The 26,657-nt window shown below is 47.6% G+C and overlaps 1 protein-coding gene across 5 annotated transcripts in view; it reads left to right on the forward strand.

Annotated features, from left to right (window-relative positions):
* The first annotated feature begins 239 nt into the window (after positions 1-239).
* The window catches only part of ccdc102a (coiled-coil domain containing 102A), a 60,737-nt gene continuing 34,319 nt past the window's right edge, over positions 240-26,657 (forward strand). The window contains exons 1-3 of one of the 5 annotated variants that reach the window (XM_048972811.1): positions 240-373; positions 22,629-22,728; positions 23,564-24,268. In XM_048972811.1, coding sequence (XP_048828768.1) covers positions 23,636-24,268 — 633 coding nt within the window. In that variant the 5' untranslated portion in view covers positions 240-373; positions 22,629-22,728; positions 23,564-23,635. Of the gene's footprint in view, positions 374-1,042; positions 1,153-22,628; positions 22,729-23,563; positions 24,269-26,657 lie in introns of those variants that run through there. The other 4 variants (XM_048972812.1, XM_048972809.1, XM_048972810.1 and 1 more) reach the window with 4 other exon arrangements.

A 26,657-nucleotide genomic window follows, 5' to 3' on the forward strand; every position in this document is an offset into this window, starting at 1 on the left:
AATCACTGGAATTAAAAAGAAATATTCGCAATTTCACATTCAGAGCAATAATCATGTACATCAAGCAGATGATTGATTATCGACAACAAGTTTTGGTTATTAATATTAGGTCACATTATAATCATTATTATTAGTTTTGGCGTTTCGCTACATCCCAGGCGTCAAGGAGACTTCTTAACCTGTCACCCCGCCTGGAGCGTTTTCAAATCCCGCCTTCATCGCGGGTCCCACCCCCCTCCCACCGTACTTCCACGGTCTGTAGGGTTTTTCTGGAGGAAGGGACGGACTCGAAATAAAGGCAGGATATAGCAGGATATCGCACAGTAGTGCGAGCAATCGACAAGGCGTTTCTGTCGAATCGAGCGCCAATAAGGTCAGTGCATCGCCACGTTTCTTATAGAAGGTGTTGGGTGGGTCGGGATAATAACGTGCGGCTGGGGGGCGGCTGCTTAGCTGGCGTTCGGCTCACGGTACCGCACAACTCAAGATCGGTAATGGGTCACTGCCATTGTGTGTTACTGGCTTCAAATGGTTATTAAGTAGCCGGAGAGCTGATGCCGATCATTATAAAAAAGAGACGCGGCAGCCTCTTTCCGCCGTGCTTATAGGTGTGGGGGGCGTTGGCGGTGCGCTCCGCCGCCTGTAACGTGTCGGAATCCTGCCTTGCACTGTCGCCCCTCGGTTAGCTGGTGAGCTAGCGGGCTAACCAGGCGAGCGCTTTGCTAGCGCGCCTCAGCCCCCAGATGAAGGCGTTTCAGATGGGTCTGAGCGCAGGGAGAGCCGCCTGGCTGTTTAAAAGGCGTGAACAAAGGGGGACGCTTCTCGGAAGCGCAGGTTTATAACCGTAAGCTCGCAAACGTACTCGGACTCCGGCTGCCCCCCTCACGGGGAAGTAAGTGTCCTTTTGTTTTAATAAACTTTAAAGTAAATTGGCTCCGGCCATCGCGCTAGCCAATGAGAGACATCGCTGCGAGGACTATATGTCAAATCAGCCAATGAGATTTCGGGAGGATGTGAGGCGCCCGTGAAGTTCCGTGCTGCAGTTTAAATGTCAGCTGAGTGTCTGCATCCCTGGGACTTTATTAGGGAAATATTCGGTTATTAATTACACTTTGGTGTTAGAGCCATTAATTCACCCAAAATGGACACGAGGTTGGTACAGTGATGCGATAAAACGTGACAAGTTGGATTCATATCATGTGGTGTTTTAATATTTTAAAAACTTTGAGCTTTTCGTTCGCAAGTTAAAAGAGAAAGATGAAGTATTTTGCATTCATTTTTAAGTTTTTGTGCATTGAGACTTTCCTGACTGTTATTTTCTGTTTAGATCCTGGCCTCTAGCAGCAGTAGTTGCTCTGCAGGATAATGTTTTCTATGTTTTTTTTTTTGGACTTTAGAAACTCCACAAAAGTCATCTTGACATGCTGAGTGCGGTCTGTACGGCCGAAAGCGCCTTCTGGCGGCGTGGGCGGTGGGCGATGGCCGTGGAGGCCGCGGCCTCTTTCATTCCGTTTTTACGCGCAGTTGTAAAACTATAGCCTTCGCAAACAAAGAAGTTTTAATGGGAGGGCGTACAGATTCAAGTGTGCCGCCTTCCCATCTTCCGCTCCCGGAATAGCACCCAAAGAACCGACCTGTCACACAGTCAATCCCTTATAATGTCAGGCCAGGCCGGATCCTGGGAGTCCGGCATACACACAAACGGCAGTTTTTGGTGCAGCGTACGATATACTGAGGGATCACATAGGGATCACTGTGTTGTATTTCCTAATTTTGTAACATTTCCCCCATATGGAAGTTCTTGTATTGCACGGCTGCGGCTGACAGATTGTCTGTCCCCCTGCTCCGCTCCTTCTCCTCTGTTCTCCACTCCTTCTCCGTGTTCTGCTAGATGTTCTCCACTCCTCCTCCATGTTCTCCTACTCTTGGCTGTGGCGCTCCTCTTTCGGGCCGTGCCTCGGTAACATACTCCCGCTTCGCGCTTCTCCCGGACCCGCGTTTCTCGGCGGTTTCACTGCTGTTCTCGTGCATCACGCCCCACTTTGTCTTAAAGGCTGCATGGGATTTCGTCATATCTGGCCATTTGCTGACATGTAACATCAAGCGTATGTTCTAAGTTAATACTCTGTTTATGGCACTGAAGAATTCGTTTGATTTTTGGAGTAGTTTGTTGGCAGTAATACTGAAATGTTACCCAATGCAATGAGCCATACTTGATGTTTGGTGGCGTTCAGTTTACAAGTAGACAGCACTGTTTTTATCAGATGCTTTATGGAAATCAGTGTGAAGTGCAAGGTTACTGAGCTGAATTTCTTAAGTAAAATATTCAGCTATATTAATGGGTAATGCTGTGTGTGTTTACGATAAAATCGAGAAAGTTTAGGTGTGTGTGGCATATGTAGTGAATTTTGGCAGATGCATAATGGACGTTTTTAAAATTTTTATTACTACAGTCTAGTATCGTGTGTGTGGGGTTGATGGAGGGGTGCAGGTGGCTGAGATTAGCCCTATCTTTTTTTTTTCTTTTCTTTTTCCTGTCCTGTTCCCCATTCTCAGCAGTTTGTACATTTTTGTATTTACCCTCCCTCAGCCCCGCCCATCCTAGACCTCAGAGTTGACATTGATGCCGAAGCTTATTTGCTTGATTTCGATTCATTTCCAAAGCGTGCCATGTTTGTTTATTGTTCCATCATTTTTGTATTTACGTATCTGTCACTTTGGCCTCGTCCTTGTCTCCATCTGCCGGGAAGACTGAGGAGAACCTGTCCAGATATATCCTTATCAGTCTCACGACTTATTAGAAGCTCTGCTGCTTGTTTACCATGCAATTTTCCCATCGCCTGAGGCTGGAAGATGTTCCTAAAGATTCATGGCACCTGTGAGACGGACCACCTGCTTTTTGGAATTGTGTCTGTACTTAAAATTTTTATTTTAAAACCATCATGAAAGATTTTTACTTGGTAGGAAGGTGTTCTCTGCAAGGGGGGGTGGCTCAGTGGGTGGCTCTGTCTCACACCTCCTGGCTTGGGAATGTGTGCATGTTGTCATTATCTCACGTGGGTTTCCTCTGGGTTCTTTTAAAATGAACACATGTAGTTTGGCTAGCTGCCATCTACAAATTGCCCATAGTGTACAGTTGTCTGGGGCTGTGTGCATGCGCTCCACCCAGGGTTTGGCCCAGCCTTGAACACCATCCTGACTGGGACATGCTCCAGGCTGCTCTCATGACCCCGAGCAGGATGAGCGGTTAGATGTTGGTTGGCTGGTTGGTACTTTACTATAGTATTTGTTAAATTGATATCTGTTCGTATTGTTTTTTGCTTTCGGACTTGATTCATATTCTGTATTGAAAAGGAGCCTTCACAGGTATCCAGGTAGCATAAGCATTGCTGTTAATCTATCCTTACACGTGGGTATTTGTACGAAATCGAATCATTTAAAGTCCTGCTAAGAAAGAAAACGTAAATTTTTTATGTCTGATAAATGTACATTGCGTGTTAGATATGAAGGAAATGTGTGTCTGTGTGTGTATACACGCACCATACAGTAGCCTTTGCCAAAGCCGGTAGTTCTATATTTTACATGTAAGGACCATATATCTATACAGTATCTGTGAATACTGTCGTCTTAGGTCTCCAAAATGTCTGACTGGATGCGCAGTTGTTAAGATGAATGAGCTCCCATGTTGGCGTCTGAGTGTCCCGACGGGCGAGCGGCTATTTCTGAAAGCCACGCTTGGTGAACCTCTCCACGGCTTCTCTGGTCCCTGGTGAATGGAGGCCTGGCTGACAGATGCGACGTCGTCTCCAGCCTCCGTTCCATTTTCTTTCTGATTCATTATGGGGAGAGACTCCTGTGTGGTTGCTATGGCGACGCCGTGTTTTCGGTAGACCGGGCGAATTACCACCCATCTGCTCCCGTCTGTTGGCTACGTGTCCGTCTCGGGCGTGCAGAGGATGAGATGTGGCTTTTTATATTGCCTTTTCACAGCCTGTAAAGAATCGAAATATTTCACATTTCCTTACAGTTAAAAAAAAGAAAAGCAGGCAGTTAATGGATTTGCTGTTGTCATATTTGCTCATAGAACATGCTATTAAATGGATATGGTTCTGCTAGAACTTTCTTTCCCTGGGTGATGACTACTGGTTGTTCAAAGTGTTTAACCGCAAGTTTCATCTCCTGGCCTCACCCTGCACCTGCCTTCCACTTTCTGTATCTAATTCCGTTATATTTCCTCTTTGCGTCCTGATACTTCATCTGTGTGTCTGCTTGCCGTTCACCTACCCGGCTTGAGTTCCAGTTTGACGGGCTTGTGTCTTGGTCAAGGTGGAGACATTGCCAAAGGTCTTGATCATGCCAAACATGGTGACTGGTTTGATGTGCTGTATGGACCCCATTAGTTCATATGGGTCTTTTTAAGCTAATCTGCCGTGACAGTTGGCGTGTGACTACTGGAAAGTAAATATTTAATACACTAAGTTCATGGAAGCAAGTTCCCTCTGACTTTTATTATAGTTTTGCTAACCTTTCTGGGGAATTCCATCGTCAGTCCTGTGTTTTGTCTGTTTTGCTCTAAATTTGTCTCAGGTGCAGTAGTGAGGATATATGGCTCTGTGGGTGAAATGCTGCCTGAGCTTATAAAGACCTCTTCTGGGGCGGGCAGTCAGCATAGTCAATATGGAGACAAGATGTTTATTCATTTATTTTGTTTTAAATTGAAGTAGGTGGCTCCATGGTACCTGTGATTAGAAGGTCACTGATTAAAAACTTGTAGGCATCACTCTGCTGGCTGCATTGTACCCTTGATCAATGCCCTTAACCCCATTTACGCTTGTAGTGCTGGAGGCTGCCTGACCACGAAACTGGTCTCACCTGTATATAGGTCTCTTTGTGTCAGGTAGAGCAAGATGGGATGGCAGAAACTACCCAGTTTCCCCACTATCTATTCCGAATATGGGCACCTTCTTGACATTTGGGGTTGGGGGATTTACCCTTGGGAATGCTGGAGTTCACCCTTGGGAATGCTGGAGTTCACCCTTGGGAATGCTGGAGTTCACCCTTGGGAATGCTGGAGTTCACCCTTGGGAATGCTGGAGTTTACCCTTGGGAATGCTAGCTCTGGGTTTGGTGTCATGCTAGACCTTCCCCTTGGTCACTTGGCGCTCTTGGTTGATAACCTGTCAATTTTTATGTGGTGACTCCTTTAAAGTGACCTTTCTGCAACTACGATGCGCGTAAAATATTCTTATAATCGAGGGCCTGTGTGACTCCAGTGCATAGCGCGAGCAGCAGGGGCGCGGGGTCCGTGAGCGTGGACGAACATTCCTGACTCGGGTCTGAGCTCGAGCTGGAGCTTGTGTTTGACCTCGCTGTCTGGATTAATCTACACCAGCTGTTACGCGGCGCGGTGCGTCCATGTTGTTTGCTGGGGATTCCAAGAGGGCGTTGGGGGGGGGGGGGCTTGGCTTGGCTTGGCTAATTCTCTGAATTTTTTTTTATTCCTCTGCATTTCTCTGGTCATATAGTGAAGTATAGAATCACAAATAAGCTGTGGAAATGCCTGTTTTGGTTGCATCTTCATGTTTCTGCGCAGTTCATCAACAGGAGTTCTGTTTTAAAGGAACACAGGACTTTGTCGACGCTTTAAGTTTGCGTTTTTGCTGGACTGTGTCTGTGTGGCCACAAAGCAGTGTTTACTTTTGACTCGTGTGTGTGTGTGTGTGTGTGTGTGTGTGTGTGTGTGTGTGTGTGTGTGTGTGTGTTTTCCGGCCCTAAAACCTGCAGACTAATCAGAACATTTAATGCGGCCTCCACCTCAACACCAGTAACTAGCAGCAGGTAGATTGAAGTCTTAGCCTTGAGTGTTTTTCTTATTTTAGCTTAGTGGTGTGTTTTCTTTACTTTGTTACATACCAATCCTTTATTTTCTTAAGGTGTGTTCCTTGTAAGGCATTTATGTTTTTAATCATTGTGTGCCTTTACGTTAAGTAGTTTCAGTGGGATTTTACCCCTGATTCTGGGGAAATAAACAATGTTTATAAAAAATGCTGGCAATATATATCTGTGTAATTGGGACACTAGTTATGATCTGATAGTCTGTCACTATCTGAAAGCTGGACTAGTTTGTATGGAAGAATAGCCTGTTGTATGATCTCAGCTCCCTCTTTAGGAGTCACGGGATCCTCGGGGGGCTGAAATGGCAGCCTAGGACCACATCCGGGAAAGGAGCCGGAAAAGGCTTGGGGTTTTTTTGCCCCCCTCTCCTTTTCTCTGTGTGAGTATCATAGTGGCGAAAAACTTCCCTAGGGGGGGAGTGCAGCTGGGGGTGGAGCCCGAATGCGATGAATACAATGCAAGTAGGGACTGTTAGCACTGGTGAGGCTCCTCAGCTTGTAAGCCATAAGCCTTGTGAATTGAGGGTGGGAGTCTGGTTATTAAAGGGTCCTGGTGGCAGCTAGTGAACTGCCTGCCCGCGTGTGCCCCCTGCCTGCCTGCCCGCGTGTGCCCCCTGCAGGGCTGTGCTCGAACCGTTAGGTGATTGTGTCTAAAGATTGGTGGCAGAGGGGGGATTTATTGGATGCTGCTGTATATTAAATCATTTTCAGGGCCTCTTGACTAAAAGTAATTAAGATAAGGCAATAAATATACGCAGTATGTCGGAGAGCTGCTGGTGTTTAATCGTAGGTTTACCTCCTTGATACTCAGTCCGTGAAAGTTTTAAGTGGCCTCCGAGAACCGAGACTTTTGAAGGGTAGCGTAGTTATTAAAAATGGTGTAATTGAGGGTTGTGTGGGGTCCTCTGGTTTTCTTTGATTCTCTGCTCCTTGAGCAAAGCCAGATTAAGAAGATGCTCATTTGAATTGGTTAATTAGCCACAGATGTGCGAAAGCTCGCTAGCGATATGAAGTCTGGCTCCGTGTCTCTGTCTAGCCCGGCTTGAGCTGAGTCCTGAGAACCAGCGGAATGAGAGCTGTGCGGTTCTCCATGCTGTCCTACGTGCTGCCCCGTCAGTGTGCGGAACGTCGTCTTGGGCAGACGGGACCGCCTGCATCATGTAGGCTTGTGAAAACACGGACGCTTACATTTTATCACCGTCCTCCTCTAAAATTGTCCTTGTATGTGGGGAAAGGCATGGGGTGCCTGTTCGGTTTCATTTAACTGTGTGTAACCACGTCGGACTTGGCCTCTGACGTCTCCATACCCGTGTTGTTGTATGAGTGGGATGGATCAGCATGTGTCTACAAATGCATCAGACTGAGGCTTTTTTTTTTTTTTATCTATAGGCTTGGGTCTCGGGGGGGGGGCAGTCCATTAGCAGCAGGATTCTGATGCTTTAATGCTCAATTACTTTTTCAGCGTCGTGATCGTCAACCACTTGTAACGTTTGGTTAATGGTTTCTCATCTCCGTCAGCTGTGGGAAGGAGACCCTCCTTCCAGCTACGGATTCTCCAATAAAATCAGGCAGAATCTCCCACGGTCTAGTGCGGGGGCCCCCCCTCTCAGGCAGGATGTGGGCGGCTGGGGGATCTACATGCCCTTCAGAAAAAAAGGGAAAGCTAGCGAATTCCTGAGGCTGTGGAGATGAAGGCCACCCTGAACCTGCAGCTCTGTCGGAGCAGGGAGCCTGAGAGTGTCGTAAAGGTGTCAAAGCCCTGCTTGGAACCCCTTTTGGTATGAGATCCAGAGAATGGAGGGTTTATCGTCAGCTGGAAGCTTGTAGCCTTTGGGGGGTGGGCGACGTGACCTGTGTGTCGACTTCATTCCAGCGAGGCCGGCAGATGGGCTTCAGGCCTTAACAGCAGGGTAATCTGCCAGCCAGACGGGATTTGTGTGTTGATTTTCCCCATCGTGTGGGACCACGCCATGGAGATGGAACCCCTGCATGGTTCACTGCAGGCGTCAAAGATCTAAGGGGCCGTTTGTCTCCGTTCTTCAGGGCTGTGTGTAGGGGTATGTGTCAGATGTCCCTTTCTTATAATGATCAACATCTGCCCAACTGATCTGCAGTTTTACAACTATATCATCCTACTGAGCAGTGATATCCTGTATGTATTTCAGTAGATGTGCCATTAAACACTGCCAGTCCTCAATTTGTTTATCCACACCAAATAAGTATACAGTGATCGTTCAGGGAGAGCAACTTGTACTAATGTCTTTTCGCATGTCTGGAGGGACTGTGGTTAAAGACGTTTAAATATAGTTGAGGAACTCCTTCCACATGCTTTCTGGTAGCACAGAAGCCTGTTAGACCTTTTTTTCCTTTTCTTCGTAAGGGTTTTGCGCTGACCTGTAACACTGCATAACTGGAGAGAGCGGGGATCAGTCAGCAGATATAATTATGCATTCTGCTCCACTGCTTTTGACGGCTCTTAGCTCATAAGCATCTGTGTCATGGTTGCCTAAGAATTCCGGTCCTGCTGCTGATGTCCTCAGTATAACTGGGATGAGATGATGGGTTGTGTCACACTGCGTGCGGATGGCTTCCGGAGTTCGTTGGGAAAGTGGCGGCACGCTGAGGGTGACCTCACCACGGCCTGGGCGACAGACACTGCTGGAGTGTCTTTGACGGCCACCCAGCTCGCTCGTTTGTGGACATGGAAACCGAACACGGGCTGTTCCCGCTGCCGAGGGGCACCGATGGAGAGCATCCAAGGAAACCCAGGTGGAAAATTTCCAGCCTGGTAACGGATAGTTAATCTTTCCACGTATACACTTATCCCTTCTCGCATGATCCGGATTGCTTCTCATGCTCTTGGGTCGTCTTGAAAGGGCTCATGTGCAGAGAGACTAAATTTTGCCAGATGGGGCGGTGAATGTGCTTTTTCACCTGACAAGGTCAGGCTGTGAAATGTTACCCCTCTGCTCTGATCGGCTTCTCATCCGCTGAATAAATGATGGGCAGTGACAGCGTGGCACCGTGCTGAGCTCCCAGCAAGATCCAGACGGACTTGCCTTTTTACATACGACACCCTCCCCCGCACTAGGATCGGAATTCTTCTCGCAATGCCACGGCGGCACGCTTACAATGTTTTCCCCGCCATTTCATTACGAGATTAACGGCCCATTTGGAATCGAGGCGGCTGGAGTTTTATTGTCCTTGCCAACATCTCTCTGTTTTTTTCTCCCTGCAACTCGAGTAATTGGCCTGGTAATTAGAAGCTCTGCACACAAAGGCTGTTTGTCTTTGGGCAAAATGAATCGGAACACCGTCTTGATGCAGGCCTGCCTGCCGGTGCTGTGGGCTGATCGTGTGTTTGCGAGGCAGGCCTGCAGTTTCTTCCTGGTCCTCTTCGCTCATATCGGTCTGATGGTACTTGCATTTGAATCTCTGTGTGGGGTCCTCCTTAACATCTGTGTTTGTGTGTGGCTGAAGAAAGTTTATATATAGCATAGAAATTGGACAGCTGCAAGTGGAATGACGCGTTGAAACATGGCAGGAGGGACTGTTGTGCAATGTCAATCAACGTTTGTTTTAACCCCATGTGACCAAGTAAAGTAACCAATAGAAAGTGGGTTAAACATATCACTGCCCGTCAGTGTGTGATTGTCCCTTCTATTATGCAATGTTGGGGGGGGGGGTCAACTTTGCTGATCAACTTTGGATTCAGAGGGTTTTTTCCTTCCTTCCTTGGAAGGCTTTGGTTCCTCTCCTCCATTGTCTTCTGGCTTTCGTTCTTTGGACTTTCCCAGTTTCATGTACCATTCTGTATGAATGATGTAGTAGTACTGTGTGTGTGTGTGTGTGTGTGTGTGTGTGTGAGACAGAGAGAGTTTAGCTGTCATGAGAACTGCATGGAAAAAAACTTTTCAGAACATCCCCTCAAGGCAAAGCATTTTATAATATTTTTTTCAAAACAAACTTTCTCGAGTAGTTTATTCATAAGCCAGAAAAACACACTTAATGTAAGATGGGACTTGATGGGAGTTTGTCTCCCTGGACTGGAATACAATCATTGGTGCAGCTTTTAGTAAGATTCAGAGCACTGGAGGAACATCCAGCACTTCCTGTTACTGTCAGCATTGCCGGAAAAGTGAGTCGGCCCTAACTGGATCCCTGCGGAAGTGGGAGGCGCCATGGAAACGGCGGAGGTCCCGGAATGGTGTTTTACCCTGTTTACAGCCGTTTGTGGGATTCTTATTCCTCCTCCTGCATGCATGCAGATTCTGTGGATTGTGCTTCATGTGGTTTGGAACCAGGGACACCCCCGCCCCCCCATCCTGGTTACCTTGGTGGCCTCTGTGCTGCAACCCCTCTTGCTCTGGCCTGTGTGAGACGTTGCATCCAGAAGGGTTTAGATCACATGGTTGGAATCTTTTAGCTGGTGGTACTTTGCTAAAAAAAAAAAAAAAAAAAAAAAAAAAAAAAAAAAGTTGGTACCATATGTAAAGTTCACAGTAGAAGTTTGGTGAAGATTTGGGATTGAATTTGAGCTAGTTTCTGCATAGAACTCCTCTGTGGATGGTCTTAATCGTTTTTTACTCAAATATCCTTGCTGGCAGATGTTCCATGCTGATTTGGATTTAAACTATACTTAAAAATCAAATCCATCCCGTCTATTCCACCCACAGCGCAGAAACAGAAACACGGGAATATGAGAGACCACCGAGTTTTTCCTGTTTGAGGTCTTTAGCCCAGTGTTTCCCAATCCGGTCCTTGGGGACCCCCAGGCAGTCGACTTCTTTGCAGGATGTGGGAGGGCGTAAGAATGGTGGGGGACCCTGAGGACTGCATTGGGAAAGACTGCTTTAGACTGACGTATGTCCATGTGCGAACGTGCGAAATGTGGAGAGTGTTCTCGCTGTGGAAGATGGCAGCTCGCATGTCATGCTCACGTCGTCTTGCCCAGGACCTAGATGACCTTTCAGGCCCCGTTGACTGTTAATCGAAAGACCCTAACGTGGCACGTGACGGGAGAACCGCGGACCGCTGGCGCCGTCCAATCCGCTCCGGGGAGCAGCCTTTCCAAGCGGCTGGCTGGGTGATTTATGTGCGCGAGTCCATCTGGTGTCTCTTAAACCTTGGGGAATGGAAACTAGGCCACCTTTTTTGTTATCATTCCTGCTGCCTCTGTTTCGCTGAGAACTCGTCTCGCCATTGAGCTCATGAATTACTGACCTTCATAACAACAGCTTTCATTCATGTCGAGGTTTTGTAGTGAGGCATTTGAAGAGAGACATTTGTTGCTTTCGAGCTGTCATACAGTTTGTGCTCAAGAAATGTAGAGTTGGGAGGGATGAGGGCAGAAGGTCAGATGGTCACACGTCTCTCTGACCTGCCAGCAGTGAAAAGCGCAGGCAGCTTGTTCCACCAGAACAGACTATGGCCGCCCCAAGGTGTTGGAGGCCCCCAATAATTAAATGATTAAAAAAAGATTTTCCTCCAATTTTTCTCTGTGGGCCAGACGTAAATGTCTTTGTACCTCAATGGAGCTTTTAGCACATTCTTACTCGAGCCTTCCTTGCTGAGTGGGACACGCCTCGCTTCAGACGCTTATCCCAATGAGGCGTGAGGCTGTGGTTCACCGGATGGACAGTGCCCTCTGTTGTAGGTCTGCTGAAAGATGGATGAATGTGTCAGTTTGTCAAATTGTCTGAATGAAGAAGAAAAAAAAAACTAATCAGACTGATCATCAGCGTTTTTATTTTTAGCATCAGATTTGAGCATGAATGGGTATTATAACAAAAGCCAGATCTCTGTGTGGCCAAGTGAGAGAGAGCTGGGTGGAGATGACCATTAAACCAAGGAAGCAGCTGTAACTGAAGCTGGAATGAGTCTCCTACTCTTATGTGAATGGAGAGAAACCGCAGGGATGTTCTAACCCTGGAATGGATGGCTTGCGCTTGTCAGTGTTCCTGAGAGGTGTATTCTATCACCAACCTGCTTTCCTTTTACCCTTTTGCTTGTTGGCAGTGCAGCAGTCTGTCAGAGGGTAGCGTGGACCCGTGTCACTGTTTATGAGCAGTAGTGGAATGTTGTCATGTAGTGCTAAGTGTACTGCGGCATTAATTGCTCCACATGTGTCAACAAGATGTGAGTTTTCCGCCTTCAGCCATTGTGTATAACCGATTTTAGTTTTGTGCCTGAGTGTGGGAGGACAAGCTGTTGTTCCTTTGTCTCATTTGATCTTAGCTGAGGGTTTGCGGCAGTTTATCCATCTTCTTTGCACTCAAAAGACAATAGACTGAAATCATTCTTCAAACAATTTGCTTCTTTCCGGTTTGTTTCCCCCACTGTGGACGTTTCTCCTGATTCCACAGGCACCCATGTGACCTGACAGCCGGGTGACCTGTTCTCACTGAAAATGATATCTGACTTCATAGCATTGGAATGGATTTTTTTTTTCCTTTTAAGAATTCATTTATCTTCCTGGGTGGAGAGTGTCTTTGTCCCCCCCCCCCCCCCCTTCTGGTTGCAACTCCGTCCTCATATTTCGGTTTTATTACTTATTTAGTCTGTTTTCACTGTATCTCCATTTTTACACATGAATGCTGCTACATATAAGCAGGATTAGGGGTCTGTGGCGTCATGCAGTCATTCTGCACGCTTCAGTCCTCATGTAGGCCCAGGGAAATGTAACACCCCCCATGTGGATGGCTGTGTTTCCGTAGCGACTTTTTTACCAAGTGCCGCTAGTCGGGTCGTACCATAAATCAGGTGGCCCGTACCGGGGAGGCGTGGCCCAGTGCCCTGGCCCACCTCTTGAGTAGTAAATAACCGGGGTGTGTGTGATTCCCCCGTTCTGTCTTTGGAGTCCTCCGCTGTGCCGTCTGTTCAGGTCATGGAGCTCTTTTGTCTGCCGCTGCCCCACCCGCATCTCCTCCCATGCGCTCCCCACCCACTGCACAGCTTTCCAGAGTTGGCCTCCACTGCCAGCTGTTTTACTGAATGGGACTGACCTGCGTCTCAGTCCTTATCGATACACACGTGGTCCTCCACTTCAAACGCACGCCGCTTTTCTTTGGCCCTTTTCTTTGCTCTCCACATGGATTCATTTCACAGGCCCCTGTCACATTCCCACCTCCTTTTCGGCTCTATCCACTCCTTCCCCGGCTGTTACAGTGACCGTAGGCTTTGGAGCTTGGACCGTTTTCCCACATCAGCCACAGATGCAGCTGTGGGTTTTGGCTTTTGTGTCTGTCACATGGAGTTAGTGCACAAGCGGGTAGCTTGCCAGGAAGGTCTACCCCGCCCAAGTACATGGTTTGCAGTCATCTGCTGTTCCTCCGTGGCAGTGCGGGGCCCAGCTCTCTGGCACGGGCCCTCGCTGTTGATCCGTAGCAGTCATGGGACCACTGGAGGTCTTTTAATCAGTTGCATGCTATTGCACAGTAAATTAATTGTGTCTCTCTTGTGGAATCTGCGTATGTTCATTTACTTCTCTGTAGGATTCTGACAAAATGCAGCAAGCTGGATTTATCGCAGTGAAAATGATCAGTGAGATAATGTCTCTCCTTCTAAAGGTGTTTCTTGAGTTATTTTTATTTTAAAATGCCTGCTGACAGGAGTAGCAAACCAATGGTTTTTGATCTGCCAGTTTTGAACGGCGCATGCTGGGTTACACAGCGGTTGAAAATAATTTTGAAAAGAAAGAAACAGCGGCTGTATCGTGAAGAAACCGGATATTTTAAAATTAGATTTGCCACAGGAAAAAAAAAAAGGATGAAGTATGTTTGTGGATGCAGTTCGCTGGATCTGCCAAGAAAACAGAAGAGAACTTCTACGGCTAATTGTGAATTTAAAAAAAAAGATATAGAATCAAGGCTATCAAATGTGTGGTTAGACCAACCCTTAACATATTAATAAAGGCTGTCTGTTTGCCTTTGAGGCACAGTGGGTTAAGAGGACAAAGGGTTCAGACAGTGCATGCAGGACCAAATCAGACCTCTGTGTCTTTACAATGAGCTCTCAGGGAGAGTGTTGGACTGCTGGGTTGATTATAAGAGGTCTGTCACAAAGGCACGCCACCATGAAACTTCCCCTCCGCCTTCTGGATTTAATTGCCGCTACATCTGCCTATGGCTTCCGGAAAACACCGCGTGTCAAATTAGAAGAAGCTATGCCGTTAACCCAGAGATGGGCCTGTTACATGCTTGCGGCTGTTCCCGTGAAAGTTCTCTGCCGAACAGGTGCTTCTGCCTCGTTTGAGCGAACTGCACCCAGCGGGTCCCGGGCACCAGGCTCTCTCTCTCCATCGCAGTGGGGGCACATGCTGGGTGCTGACTAGAAGTTCAGCCCCCTACTGCGGGGGCGAAACAGGGAATTCATGTGCTGGAGGTGAGGCACTACTAATAGCCCAAGATGATCAATTGCTGGATACCACTTATTCCCCCTCCATACCTGCCTCTCCAGTCTCTCCTGCTGGTCCTCGCTTGCTCTCGCTGCCCATTTCCCCGGCTCCTTCATCCGCTTCTCCTCTTCTGCCCCCGTTGATGCGTTTTTTTCCCCCCGCGGTGCAGATCTCTGCTCCGTTCCTGAGCTGAAGCCTGTTACTGCCGTGCACCTGTTGTTTTACAGCCCACAGTCTAAGGCTTTCAGCGTGTTTCTGCTTCGTGAATAATGGCTCTTACCATCCAGATGAGTAGGAGGGAGTATCCAATAGCCTGCTGGCCATTTCAGACACTCGACCTCTTCCCTCCACAAAGGGGGTTGTTTTTGTTGGAAAGAGAACTGGGTTTTAGCTGCTGAAATCCCTTTACTACTGTGTATGTGTGAGAGCAGGGCAGTCCACTATTTGTTTTAATGAGGTCCTGAGTTATCAGGTTTTTGCGTTTCACGTTTCACCTAGAGCCTGGCGTTCTGCTTTGTTGCTCTACAGACAAACAGGGGGTGCGTTTTCTTTCTAAGCACTTGCCACTCTCATCTCTCCAACTTCTGTCAGTTTATGCTCCTCGCAGCTGTTATAATAGTGATACTTTTATTTGCCATTTGTACAAGCATATAATTCTTTTGGTTTCCATATATCCCATTTTATTCACAAATGAGGAACACAGACAAGAGTGAAGCTTGCAGTTGGAGCGAGGGTCAGCCAGCATGCAGCCATCCTGGAGCAGCCTTGCTCATACGTTCCTTTGACCTTCCAGATATGGGCACAGACTCCCAACCCTCATAACCACACATTACTATTTACGATTTCCTTCCTAAGCTGTTGAGCTCGCTCTCTTGCAAAGCCCCTGAGCCACACTTTAGCACACTGCCCCACAGGGCACAGTCATCTCCTGTCCCAACCTCCCTGCTTGATTCATTTGCTGGGGGGAGGATTCGCACTTGTGGGTCCAGCCCCCTTGTGGGACTATATGGTGCAGATCCAGAGCTTTTCATGTGATGTGGAGCCTAGAACGGAGACCGTGACCTCTGAGCAGCTCTGTCTCTTGAGGGCAGGTGGAGAGGATGTTTATGTCTGTTTGTCTCGGGAATCTTACTGACAAATACAGCAAATGGTCTCTATGTAGAGTATCCCAGACCTGTAGCAGACACTCTCGGTCTACGCCAGGTGTACTGGACCTGCAGTCAAATGTGTGTGTCTATCTGCTGGAGTATACTGGACCTGCAACGGACTGTCTCTCTATCTGCTGGAGTATGCTGGACCTGCAACGGACTGTCTATCTGCATTGAGTGTACCAGCGGTGGACTGTTGTGTCTATTTGTCTTAGTCATTTTACTGAGAAATACAGCAAATGGTGTCTGTGTAGAGTATCCCAGACCAGCGGGGGACTGTCTGTCTCTGTGTCTATGTATGCCGAATGTAGTAGACCTGCCATCACTTATCGCTCTCTGTCTGCATTGAGTGTATTGGACCTGCAGCAGAATGTGTTGCTCTATGCATGTAGAATGTATCGGACCTGCGGTCAACTGTCTTTCTCTGCCTTGAGCGTACCGGTGCTGTAGCAGTCTCTCTGTCTCTCTCTGTCTCTCTCTCTCTCTGTCTGCCTGCCTGCCGAGCGTACCGGAGCAGCCATTGACCATCACTGTCTGCATCAGATGTCCCCGATCTGTGGTGGATGGTTTCTCTGCATTGAGAATAAGCGTTTTAATATACAGATACTACAAGATTAATTGTTTGTGGAATTTTATTTGATAAAGTTAGTCTTGGCTCTAGAGGTATGTACAGTCGTGCAAAAAAGTATGTACCCTCTTTCAGCTCTATGGTTTTATATATCATGACATAATGAAAAGGTCTTCTGGTCCTTACCAGGTTCTAAAATTATTTAAATATAACATCGGATGTAAAACAACACGAAACAGATTCCACCGTGTCGTTATTTAACAAAAATGTAGTCAAAATGGAGTAACCATTTGTGAAAAATACATCCCATGATTCAATAGGTTTTATAACCACATTTAGCAGCAATAACTTGAAGTAATCATTTTCTGTATGACTTTATCAGTCTCTCACATCATAGTGGAGGAATTTTGGCCCACTGTTCTTAATGTTGTTTCAGTTCATTTAAGGTTTGCAGCCATTCGTTTATGCACAGCTCTCTTAAGGTCCCATCACAGCATTTCAGTCGGGCTGAGGTCTGGACTTTGGCCCATTGCAACACCTCAATTCTTTTCTTTTTCAGCCATTCTGCTGTAGATTTGCTGATGTGCTTGGGATCATTATCCTGTTGTATGACCCAATTTCAGCCAAGCTTTAACTGTCGGACACATGGCCTCACATTTGGCTCAATACTTTGGTATAGAGAGGAGTTCATGGTCAAGTGACTGCAAGGTGCCCTGGTCCTGTGGCTGCAAAACAAGCCCAAATCATCACCCCTCCATCACCATGTTTGACAGCTGGTATGAAGTGTTTGTGCTGATCTGCTGTTTGGTCTTTGCCAAACCTGGTGCTCTGCATTATGGCCAAACATCTCCACTTTGGTCTCGTCTGTCCAAAGGACATTGTTCCAGAAGTCATGTGGTTTGTTTAGATGCAAACCTAAGCTGTCCTGCCATCTTCTCTTTAGAGAGAAGAGGCTTTCTCCTGACAACCCATACTTGTTCTGTCTTTTTCTAATTGTACAAAGTTATGAATTTAAATGAAACATACTAACTGAGGCCTGTAAAATAATGAGATGTAGCTGTTTGGTGTTTTGCAGTTTCCCTGAGCGTTGCACGGTCTGAACTTGGGGTGAATTTGCTGGGACGTTCACTGGAAGATTGGCAACTGTCTTTAATGTTTTCCACTTGAGTAATCTTTGTTACTGTAGAATGACTTGAAATGGTTTGGAAATGGCCTTATGACCCTTCCTTGATTGATGGGCAGCAGCAATTGCTTCTCTAGGATCATTGCTGATGTGTGTCCTCCTCGGCATTGTGTTAACACAAAGCTGAATGACCCATTCAGGCATCCAATGAGGTCGTCACTCTTACCGGTGATCAGATAAGTGCATTAGATTAGCAGTACCTGGCTGCTACTTGTGCTCTTGCCCTCTGGAAGCAGTACTGGAAGCACTGCACTGGGTGTACTTATTTTTTCACACAGTGTCTGCAATATGACTTATTTTTGTAAAATAAATAATGACACTGAGTAATATGTTGTGTTGTTCATCTGCGGTTGTATTTGCCTAATTTTAAGACCGGATTTTTTTTTTTATGATGTCCGGATACATGAAAACTTCAGAATTGACAGTGGGCGTACTTTCTTTTTCACATGAATATGTAGTGGAATTTGTATAAAAATATTCTTCTAAGGTGGCTGTAGGCAATAGCTTTAGGTGCAATAATAGAGTAATCGAAGCCACCTCGAAATTGTTTATTGTTTGCAAGGTGAATATGCATGTGGGCTCTTGATCTTTCTCCCAACTCTTCACCCATGGTGGTGGACGTGGTACTGTGTAGAAGGTCTTTTTCTGGAATGCCACCATGCTAATTATTTCGAGTTGAAATGCAGTCATTGGATCAGGCAGTTAATTTAGGGCTGGTTCCTGACACAATGCCTGTCAGGAGCCGCAAACAACATGAACGCCCACCGTAATTATCATTACTGGTGGAAGGAGTTGTCTCCAAGCTGTCGCCCTCGTTTACCCACATCAAACCTTGCCTCCCTGCGGTGAGTGATGTCATGCACATCTGGAGATGACATCTTTGGGTCCTCGCCCCTCACTTTCTCGCCAGTCCCTCCCACTCCCTTCTGAGTTCCTTGTACTACTGCAGGGGAACTTTGGAGGACGTTCCATGGTCCCCGAGGGCCTTGGGAACCAATGAGGATGAGGTGGGAGATTCCAAGTACCCTGGAGGGGTTCAGGTCATGGTTACTGCTGCATTGAAATTGAAGAAGCAGCCTGTGTCTGATTACAGTGGTCTCCCGGTGGGCTGTACCTGATTTATTATGCTCGTGTTCTCTTGTCATGTGAGGATCCGCTGCCACTTCATAGGAGGGGAGGGGGTAAGCTCAGAGGAACACACCAAAAATGTGCCAAAAAGCAGCGTAGTCAACTCTGCTTCCAGCACTGGAATATGGGAAGAGTACCAAAGTGAAGCTGTACTGGTGAACGCCCAGATACACTAAATCTTCCCCTGTACTGGAAAATGGCACAAACTTCTGTAATTGTACTATTTTAAAACATTAGCAGCCCACACATGCTAACTCTGATTGCACCCGTGGACCCGCCCCCTTTCCTAGTAACCAAAAACCTTTGCCATTATGACCAGTAGTTGGGGATATGTTGTGTATATTATTAAGGTTTAATACCATTGTTTTACTTTTTTGCTTTAATATGGTAAGGGGCACGCACTGATGACAGTGCGTAAGGGGCACCTCAGCACCACACTAGTCCAAATGGACAGTGAAGGAATAGAGCATGGTGAATTTGTTTTAAACATTAAAAAAGCACACACTCTCTGCAGCGGCTACAGCCAACAGTTGGAAGAGCTTTCGTGTTTATGCAAGTAACGGGAAACACAGCTACAGTTCCAGCTAAAGCTCTCTCTTCTATTCTTTTTAACTGAATGCGCTGCTTGTATTTGCGTCCTTAAAAAGCCTGCCATCACTCATTGGTCTGTGAACCAATCATTTTGCTGTAAATAGCAGGTGGGCATTGCCATTGGTGAATGCCAGTCTAACCTACACCTCCTCCCGTACTGGAATTCGGAGCAGCTGTGCCATTTCTTTGCCAGGCTTGTCCTGGCTTTTTAATGCACTGTTCTTACTCTGCCACTCCCCCAATGCAGTTTGTGTATTATCGACACCTTAGCTAGTAGCTGTCAGTATTTTGCTGAAAATTGTGAAACTTATTCCACCAGTGTTCCTTAGTCCCGACCCAAATTATCTGCTTTTTGATGTGGGTATGTTCACCTGGACTGTAGCATTACGAGCAGCACTCAAATCCCTCCTTTCCTGTCCTACATCTGTAGGCATGCCGCAGTGATGGATGGGCTTTGAGCTGAGAGAGGATAAACTGCTCCTTTGGGGACTCTTCTGTGTGGGCTTTATATGTTTCCAGGTTCTTTGGACCCTGGTGGAACCTCTCATCCAGAACCTGTACCTGGATCTAGAGGTGCTCACTTCATCTTCCCCATTCATCACGACTTTGTCATAATGACTCAACCCAGAAAGGTCCTTTCAGCCAAGTGAGCATTTTGAAGGCTCACGGAAAAAATCTGCTTATTTCTACACTTGCTTTTCAGTTCTTAAAATGATGACGATGTCTACGCCTCGATTCCCTCAAACATTTTTCCTCTTCGTTTACGTGCAGTTTTCCAAGCCAAGACACCAGCCATTTGTTTTTGCGTGGGCCGAAGGTTCTGTTGCACCCGATTTGCCGTTGGTTGCCGGTTGTCTTCTCAGTGCTGAGAAATGAGTGGTGAAATTCATGAGTGCGTTGAAGTGGAAAGGAAGTGTAGATGGGTGGTGTCTCCGGTCGTCCCCCTTAGGGGTCCGTGGCAATTGGCATTGTGGTGAGGTGGGAGTTGTGGGGGGTGGGAGGGGGCTGAGTGGTTAGCCATGAAAAATGTCTTTGGGCGAAAGTTCCAGGTACCCCACACTCGCTGATTTATTGATCTTTTCCTTTCTGGCAGCGTGATTTCATCCACCCTCCCCCATCTAGAGTGGAGGCCCCGCTACAGTGAACCACTGCCTCCATTTTTCTGACCTACTTCACTCGCCATCTCCTGGTTTGCTGGTCGTTCCTATTTTACCTGTGGTGTCTGATACCCGGTTAAGTGATACTGAGAGGGGGTAACCTTACAGGATTTATGATGCGTAAAATCTGCCAGAGTAAAACGCTGAAAGAACTAAGCGGACGGGCGTGAGGAAAAACGTTCAGTTTTTAGATTTATAATGTGTGACAGGTGTTTATAAATTTTTATCCTTCCGAGTTTTTTCACTCTGGGCTCCTACATAGTAGGACACGTAGGGCTGTAAATTGGTCCGGCAGTCAGATATTTTTTTATTAGGCTCTTTGGAAAATGAATGGTCTGCCATTCTTTGCTGAGTCGGCCTAATTCTCAGTCAACAGGCAGGTGAAGTATAGATTTTTGATTTCCTGTATTTACAATGCTAACGGTGCCGTGAATGACATGGTCTTCATAGACATCTTCCATTTGGGTGAGGATTGCAGAAAAGGACAGCTGAAGGTCTTGCCTCAGAAGTGCTTGCAGGTTTTTAAATGTTCACCCTCCAAGCCTGCTACCGAAGGACAACAGTGGCGCGAAGGTCTTTGACCTGGTCTTCTCATCGCCATCCCACAGTTCCAGCAATGACCTTTGCATGCCTTTGTAACTCCCTCGTCTTCCCTTTCAAGACATTGCTGAAGAGCAGCAGTAAAGTCAGTTCCTTACCCCTTTCATGCGGAAATATCCAGATGGAATCCTTTCATTCTTTTTCCCCTTTAATCTCTCTCATTCTTCATTTTGGGTTCTGCTCTTCATTTGCTTGCTGCATCCCACTCTCCGTGGCTCTCCTCTTCCCGGCGTTCCAGTCCCGGGAACAGCCACAAGCCGAAGGACTCTTGTGGTTATTGATGAGCTACGGGGGGGCCACTCGAAGTGGTCTTCAGCAAAGTGTCCATGGGATGCTTCTCAATGTTCTCAGTCTGGCACTATGGCGACATGAGCCAGAGTGGAACCTGAATCCCAAAGACCCTCAAGGCGTAAGAGGAGCTGGACATGATGGTACCAGTTTACTTTGATGCCGTTACCAGAATCCAGGATCCACGTGTCGCTTCACTCTTCTGGCCTCGTCTGTCACCATAAACCACTAGCTTTCTTCTGCCCTTCAGCAGAAGATTCTCTTCTTATTGTTCTTTCAAGGTTTTCAGCATCTATATTTCTCCTCTTTCCCCTGAAAAATCCTGCTTTTGTGTGTATCTGATACCCTGGTTTGGCATGTTGCCGTTACTCCGCTTTATAGCTAAAGCACATTCATATGAACAAGGGGCTATTGAGGCTTATAGATGGAACTATGACCAAAAAAAAAAACACTCTTCCCTATGCAGGCTTGTATGAAAATTGAGCCCCTTTTGTTCTGTGCCCTCAGCGCCCAAACTGCTGCTTAGGCACCTCAATGCTCAGACCCCGACTGGAGTGTCGAGAGGAGATGCATCCTCTCTAGTAGAGAGCATCTGTGCCATGAAAATAATGCTTTGTACCAACAGTAATGAGTAAATGATAGTCATTTCTGTATAACTCCAGCAACGTCCGTCCTGCTCACTTTGTCTGGGGCCAGGAGGGATGTGACTGGGCCCAGTTTCCATTTTGGAGTAGTGGGGGACAGGTCTTCAGCTTGATTCCCTTCTTAGGGAGTCTGACCTTGTGCTCACCCTTAATGTTAACCCAGGTGCCAAAAATGCCAGGTGTCTGTAATCCTGAGCATCCACTTCGGCCTGTGAGAGAGAGACGTCTGGAATGAAAAGCGGATTGCTGCTCACCCAAGCAGTAAATACGGGCTGGTAATTTCCCATGAGTCTTCAGTACTGCAAGATTTAAATCAGGCACTGAGAAACGGGTCAATATCTGTGGTATGGGTGGGGGCCTATTGCGGGGTTTGTATCCTGCCTTGAATGTGTGTGACTGTGTGTTTGGGGTTTAAATATCTCTCTTAATCCATAACACTGAAGCAGTATCTGTTGTATCATTGTTACTTCAGTTTTTTTTTGTGTGATAATTTAATATCCTGTCCTGAGTGAGTCCAGTCTCTGGTTCACAGAAGTTGAAGAACATTCACATTATGTCTGTTCATTTTGTGAAGGGTGGTGTCTTATTGATGTAGTCGTGTCTCATGTCTGGAGCCCCACCCCCCAACAGCCCAGCAGTTGTCTGCACAATAGCAGTGGATATGTTGAACAGCTGGAGGCAGGGTTGCCATGGTTGCTGTAGGGTTGCCATGGCATTTCCTGGGCTCTGCAGTGACCCATCTTTACACTGTTATGCACATCTGTGTCCACTGCAGCCTGCTACCGTATCTGCATTTTGAACGCTTGACTAAGTGGACATACGTGCTAAAATTGCAGCAGTGAGATGTAACCACATCAGTGTCGCACGCCCTTTTTGAAGCTGAAGTTCTAATCCCAGAACGTCTGGATGGCATTTCCTTTGCCGCCTTTGTGATGACGTTCTGCAAATAGCATTTTAATGCTGCAGCCAAGTTCTCCACAGTCTGAATCAGGCTTATTTGCTTTTATTTTAATTTTTTTTGTCTCGTTTCAGCAGCCCCACCCGTGAACCACATGACCAAGCCTGGCTGGCCGGAGCTGCTGGAGACCTGAAACGTGCTGCCAGGTTTCACAGTTTGCCTGCTTTTGCGAAGGTAAGATGCCAGTTTGATTTTTTTTAACCACTTTGTTCTCCCCAAGTCTGGGGTCACGGGCACCAGAAAGCTGATTGCCCCCCCAGAGCCCCCTCCCCTGTCAGTCACCAGTTCAAAACACACCATTGGCTAATGATAGGGTTGGCTGCTCTCTCTCCCTCCCTGGTTTTCCCAACTTGGCACAGAAAAACTTTAGTTTTTTTTCGCACATTAATAGTACCTGTGCATAGTGGGTCTGCTAGTGCGGCACTCGGTGTCTCTCGTGGGGTCGGTCTGTCCCGCCGTTCCACGTGCTGCCGCCCTTCAAAGTATTTGTCCGGTACAAACGGACCCAGGGACTGATTATATCTTTTATTTAAGCCTTTGTCCTCACGTCGCCTCCCTCGGTCCCAGGAATATGGAAATAGGGGCTTCTTGTCCCGGGATGACGCTGCAGGCTGTGCCTGAGCTGCAGAAGTCCGAAAGTCATCAATGTCACCCCTTTGAAAGACTGCGGGTCTCATTTATTCAGTGTTTTGTGTTTGTGTGCATTTGAAATCCTGCCTCTGTTGTAGCGTTTAATCTCATCCTGGTTCCTCTGTTCTGTTTTCATTGCTTTTTATTTTTCTTGAAAAAAGATTCTAAATTATTGCTTTGGGTTGATTTTAGTAGATCAGTTATACATTACATTTCATGTAGGGAACTGAAGCTGTATGACTTAATGTGAATTGTACTCTGTTCATGGTCGTATTAATCAGTCTGAGCTCTTTGTCTCTTTGTATCTTCTAAAAGTGACACTGGCTCCAGTAGTTTTGTTTAACTTGCACTTTCCTGCCGCCTCCCATATGTTTTGCAGGAAATCCCCTATGCAGAGGATTATGGACTCCTAATACAGTTTCCTTCCTCCTCCGGAAGCATCGGTGCGGCAATGAACCACACCCCCAGCCCCCACATGACTGAAGCGGCCAAATCAGGGTCCGGCATCCTCTCCGGGTTGGGCCTGGGTCTAGGCTCAGACAGGATGATGTCCCCGGATAGCATGGCCAACACGCCGAGCCCCGTGGGAGGTACGCCCAACTCCAGCCCCCCGCTGCTGCTGTCTCCCGTGGGCTGTGTGGGCGACGGGGGGGATTGGGAGGGCCGGGAGGAGCTGCGACTGCGGGAGCTGGAGGAGGTGCGCGCACGGGCGGCCCAGATGGAGAAGACCATGCGCTGGTGGAGTGACTGCACCGCCAACTGGCGGGAGAAGTGGAGCAAAGTGCGGGCGGAACGCAACAGGGCGCGGGACGAGGTGCGGCAGCTGCGGCAGCGGCTGGACACGCTGACCAAGGAGCTGACGGGCGTGCGGCGCGAGCGCCAGGAGCTGGCCGCCGAGAACGAGCAGCTGCGCCGCGATGCCCAGCGCTGCGGGGGTGCCTCTGAGCCACCCGCCCACCCAGCCATCGACCCTGGCTCCCCGCCACCTCCTCTGGAGGACAAGGAGCAGGAGGCCGAGAGTCCTGGATGCCTGGAGCAGGAGCCTGTGCGGGACGTGGGAGCCGAGAAACCGGACAAGAGCAAGGTAGTCAATCATAAGTTTTGAATGGATGAGCGACAGGGGAAGGAGCATTCGGGGGGCCAATCAGCTTTCATTTGGGGCCAGTGCGCGTGTGGCCCCGCCCCTGAATATGTGCTAGGGCCCCGCCCCTGAATATGTGCTAGGGCCCCGCCCCTGAATATGCGCTAGGGCCCCGCCCCTGAATATGCGCGTGTGGCCCCGCCCCTGAATATGCGCGTGTGGCCCCGCCCCTGAATATGCGCGTGTGGCCCCGCCCCTGAATATGCGCGTGTGGCCCCGCCCCTGAATATGCACTAGGGCCCCGCCCCTGAATATGCGCTAGGGCCATGACGTTGGAGCTCAGAATGGGTCGACGACAATATCTTAAGTCGATTCATCTTTTTTTTATATTTTTACTATTTATTATTTTAATAAAATTACCTTTTAAATTTCTAAAAGACATCAGTTCATTGTAACACATTTTGTTTTATCACTACATAATTATGGGAGTAGTTTAAATTATCACAAAACATAAAGGTGGTTTTAGCCTGTGCAAAGTGCGTGCCATAGCGGGGGGGGGGGGGCGCGTGGCATAGCGGGGGGGGTGCGTGGAATAGCGGGGGGGGGGGGGTACTAGCATTGTGCTGGAGCACTGAAAGGGGACGGCAGGCGCTGTTCTGCATGAAGCATCATCAGACGCACATCAACACCAAGCGTTTGTTCAGGTGTGTTCATGTTTATTAAATTGCCATCAGCAGCAGAGCTTTATAATACGTTTTGTCATTGTAGCTGCTAAATACACTCATTATTGAAGCCATTAAGCTGTCTGCCTGCTGCATTACAGTCTCCCCTGAATAAGTGTTTGTGAAAATGTTTCGGCTAGAATCTGGGCTTGTTCTACGTTGATTGACGGTGCCAGTTTGTGCGTTCGAGTGCACTGGACTTGTTGGGACTTAAACTGGCAATCTCCCATACTGGTGGAATTTCATGTTTTCATGGAATTCCCGCCATTTCTTACATTTTGCGAGTGATAAACAAGGGAAAAAACTCTGATGCAGGTAACTTATTACTGCGCTAGGTAAGCAGGTAGCATTCTGTTTAAAGATAAGTTTGCAGTTGAAGGTACCCCCCCATGTTTAGTACTTGGTTTGGCCCGTCTGAATGCGTCTGCCGTTCGTGCCACTTTCCAGGTGGTCTGGTGCGAGGCATCTGTGCCGTGCTCGTGTTCCTGCTCGGAGATGGACAAGCAGAGGAAATGTCCCCCCCCCCACGCCCATCTCGCCGCGATACACGAAATTCCATCCCTGAAATGCTTCTACCTCCTAATGATCTCCCACGGCAGATGGGCAATCCCAGAGGGCCGGCGGCTCCTGTTTCTATGCCGACGGCCCCTTTGTAGGTCAAGGTCGCTGTTCTCCATCCCGGCTGCTATTTTTGCGAACCTGGAGCTGCAGGCTGAGGCAGGAATTCGTTGCAGGTTGTTTGTCTTCCCGCCGATACCACTGTGTGGAGCCTGACACTCTGGTGATGGTGCCCCTGCTGACCCACATTTTAAAAGTGTCCGAGTCCCAAACGTACTTGTGCTTCTCTGTGCCCCGCTACCCCACAGCGGCTGCGTAATCGCTGTGCGATCGCCGAATCTGTCTTTATGCCTGCTTTCAGTCTGCTGTGTCCCCGACACCCATGACACATTCTGTCCTGTTGACACCTATTCCTTCTCCCTTTTTTAAGAGTACGATCCAAATCGTTCTTCAGTTTTGTCTTCGCAGTTTTAATACGCAGCTTCATTTTTCTCCCTCTCTGTGATTGGCTGCCATCTCAGCAGCGACAGTTTATGTAATTAATGGCCGTATGTTAGAATCCCACTGACGTTTAGCTTTTGAGTTTTTTCACTGGGCGCGATGCTCTTTTTTGTTTACTTTGTTACAGGCTGTATTTGTCTCTCTTGGCACTTTGTTTTGAGCTGAGATTAGTTTCCGGCTAGATGTTCTCAGAATGTGCAAGGGGAAAAAATGCAAGACTTTTTTTCAGTTGTGGTGCCAAGTAAACTCCATATGTTTCCCTTAGTAGTCGGCTCTTGCAGTTACTTAATAGTTCTGTTTTTCTTTTTGCTCGTTCCAAACACTCGGATTTCGTTCTAGTGTTCAGAATGCAGACAGGTCCCCGAATCTGCTAGCTATGCAATCCATATTAGTACGTATTTAAGCAGTTCCTTTTTGTCACAAATGCTAAATATTGTTTCTCTATTTCTCTCCATCTAGAGAGGTTGGCATGGTGACAGTGTTGCTTCACACACGCAGAGCCGAGTGAGAACGAAACCTACAGCGGGGATGTGCAGTTTGCATGTTTTCTCTCTCCTTTGCCGTAGTCCATTGTTTCCCAATCCGGTCCTCAGGGACCCACAGTTGGTCCA

The sequence above is a fragment of the Brienomyrus brachyistius genome, chromosome 13 (assembly GCF_023856365.1).
Source record: "Brienomyrus brachyistius isolate T26 chromosome 13, BBRACH_0.4, whole genome shotgun sequence".
NCBI classification, from domain to species: Eukaryota; Metazoa; Chordata; class Actinopteri; order Osteoglossiformes; family Mormyridae; genus Brienomyrus; species Brienomyrus brachyistius.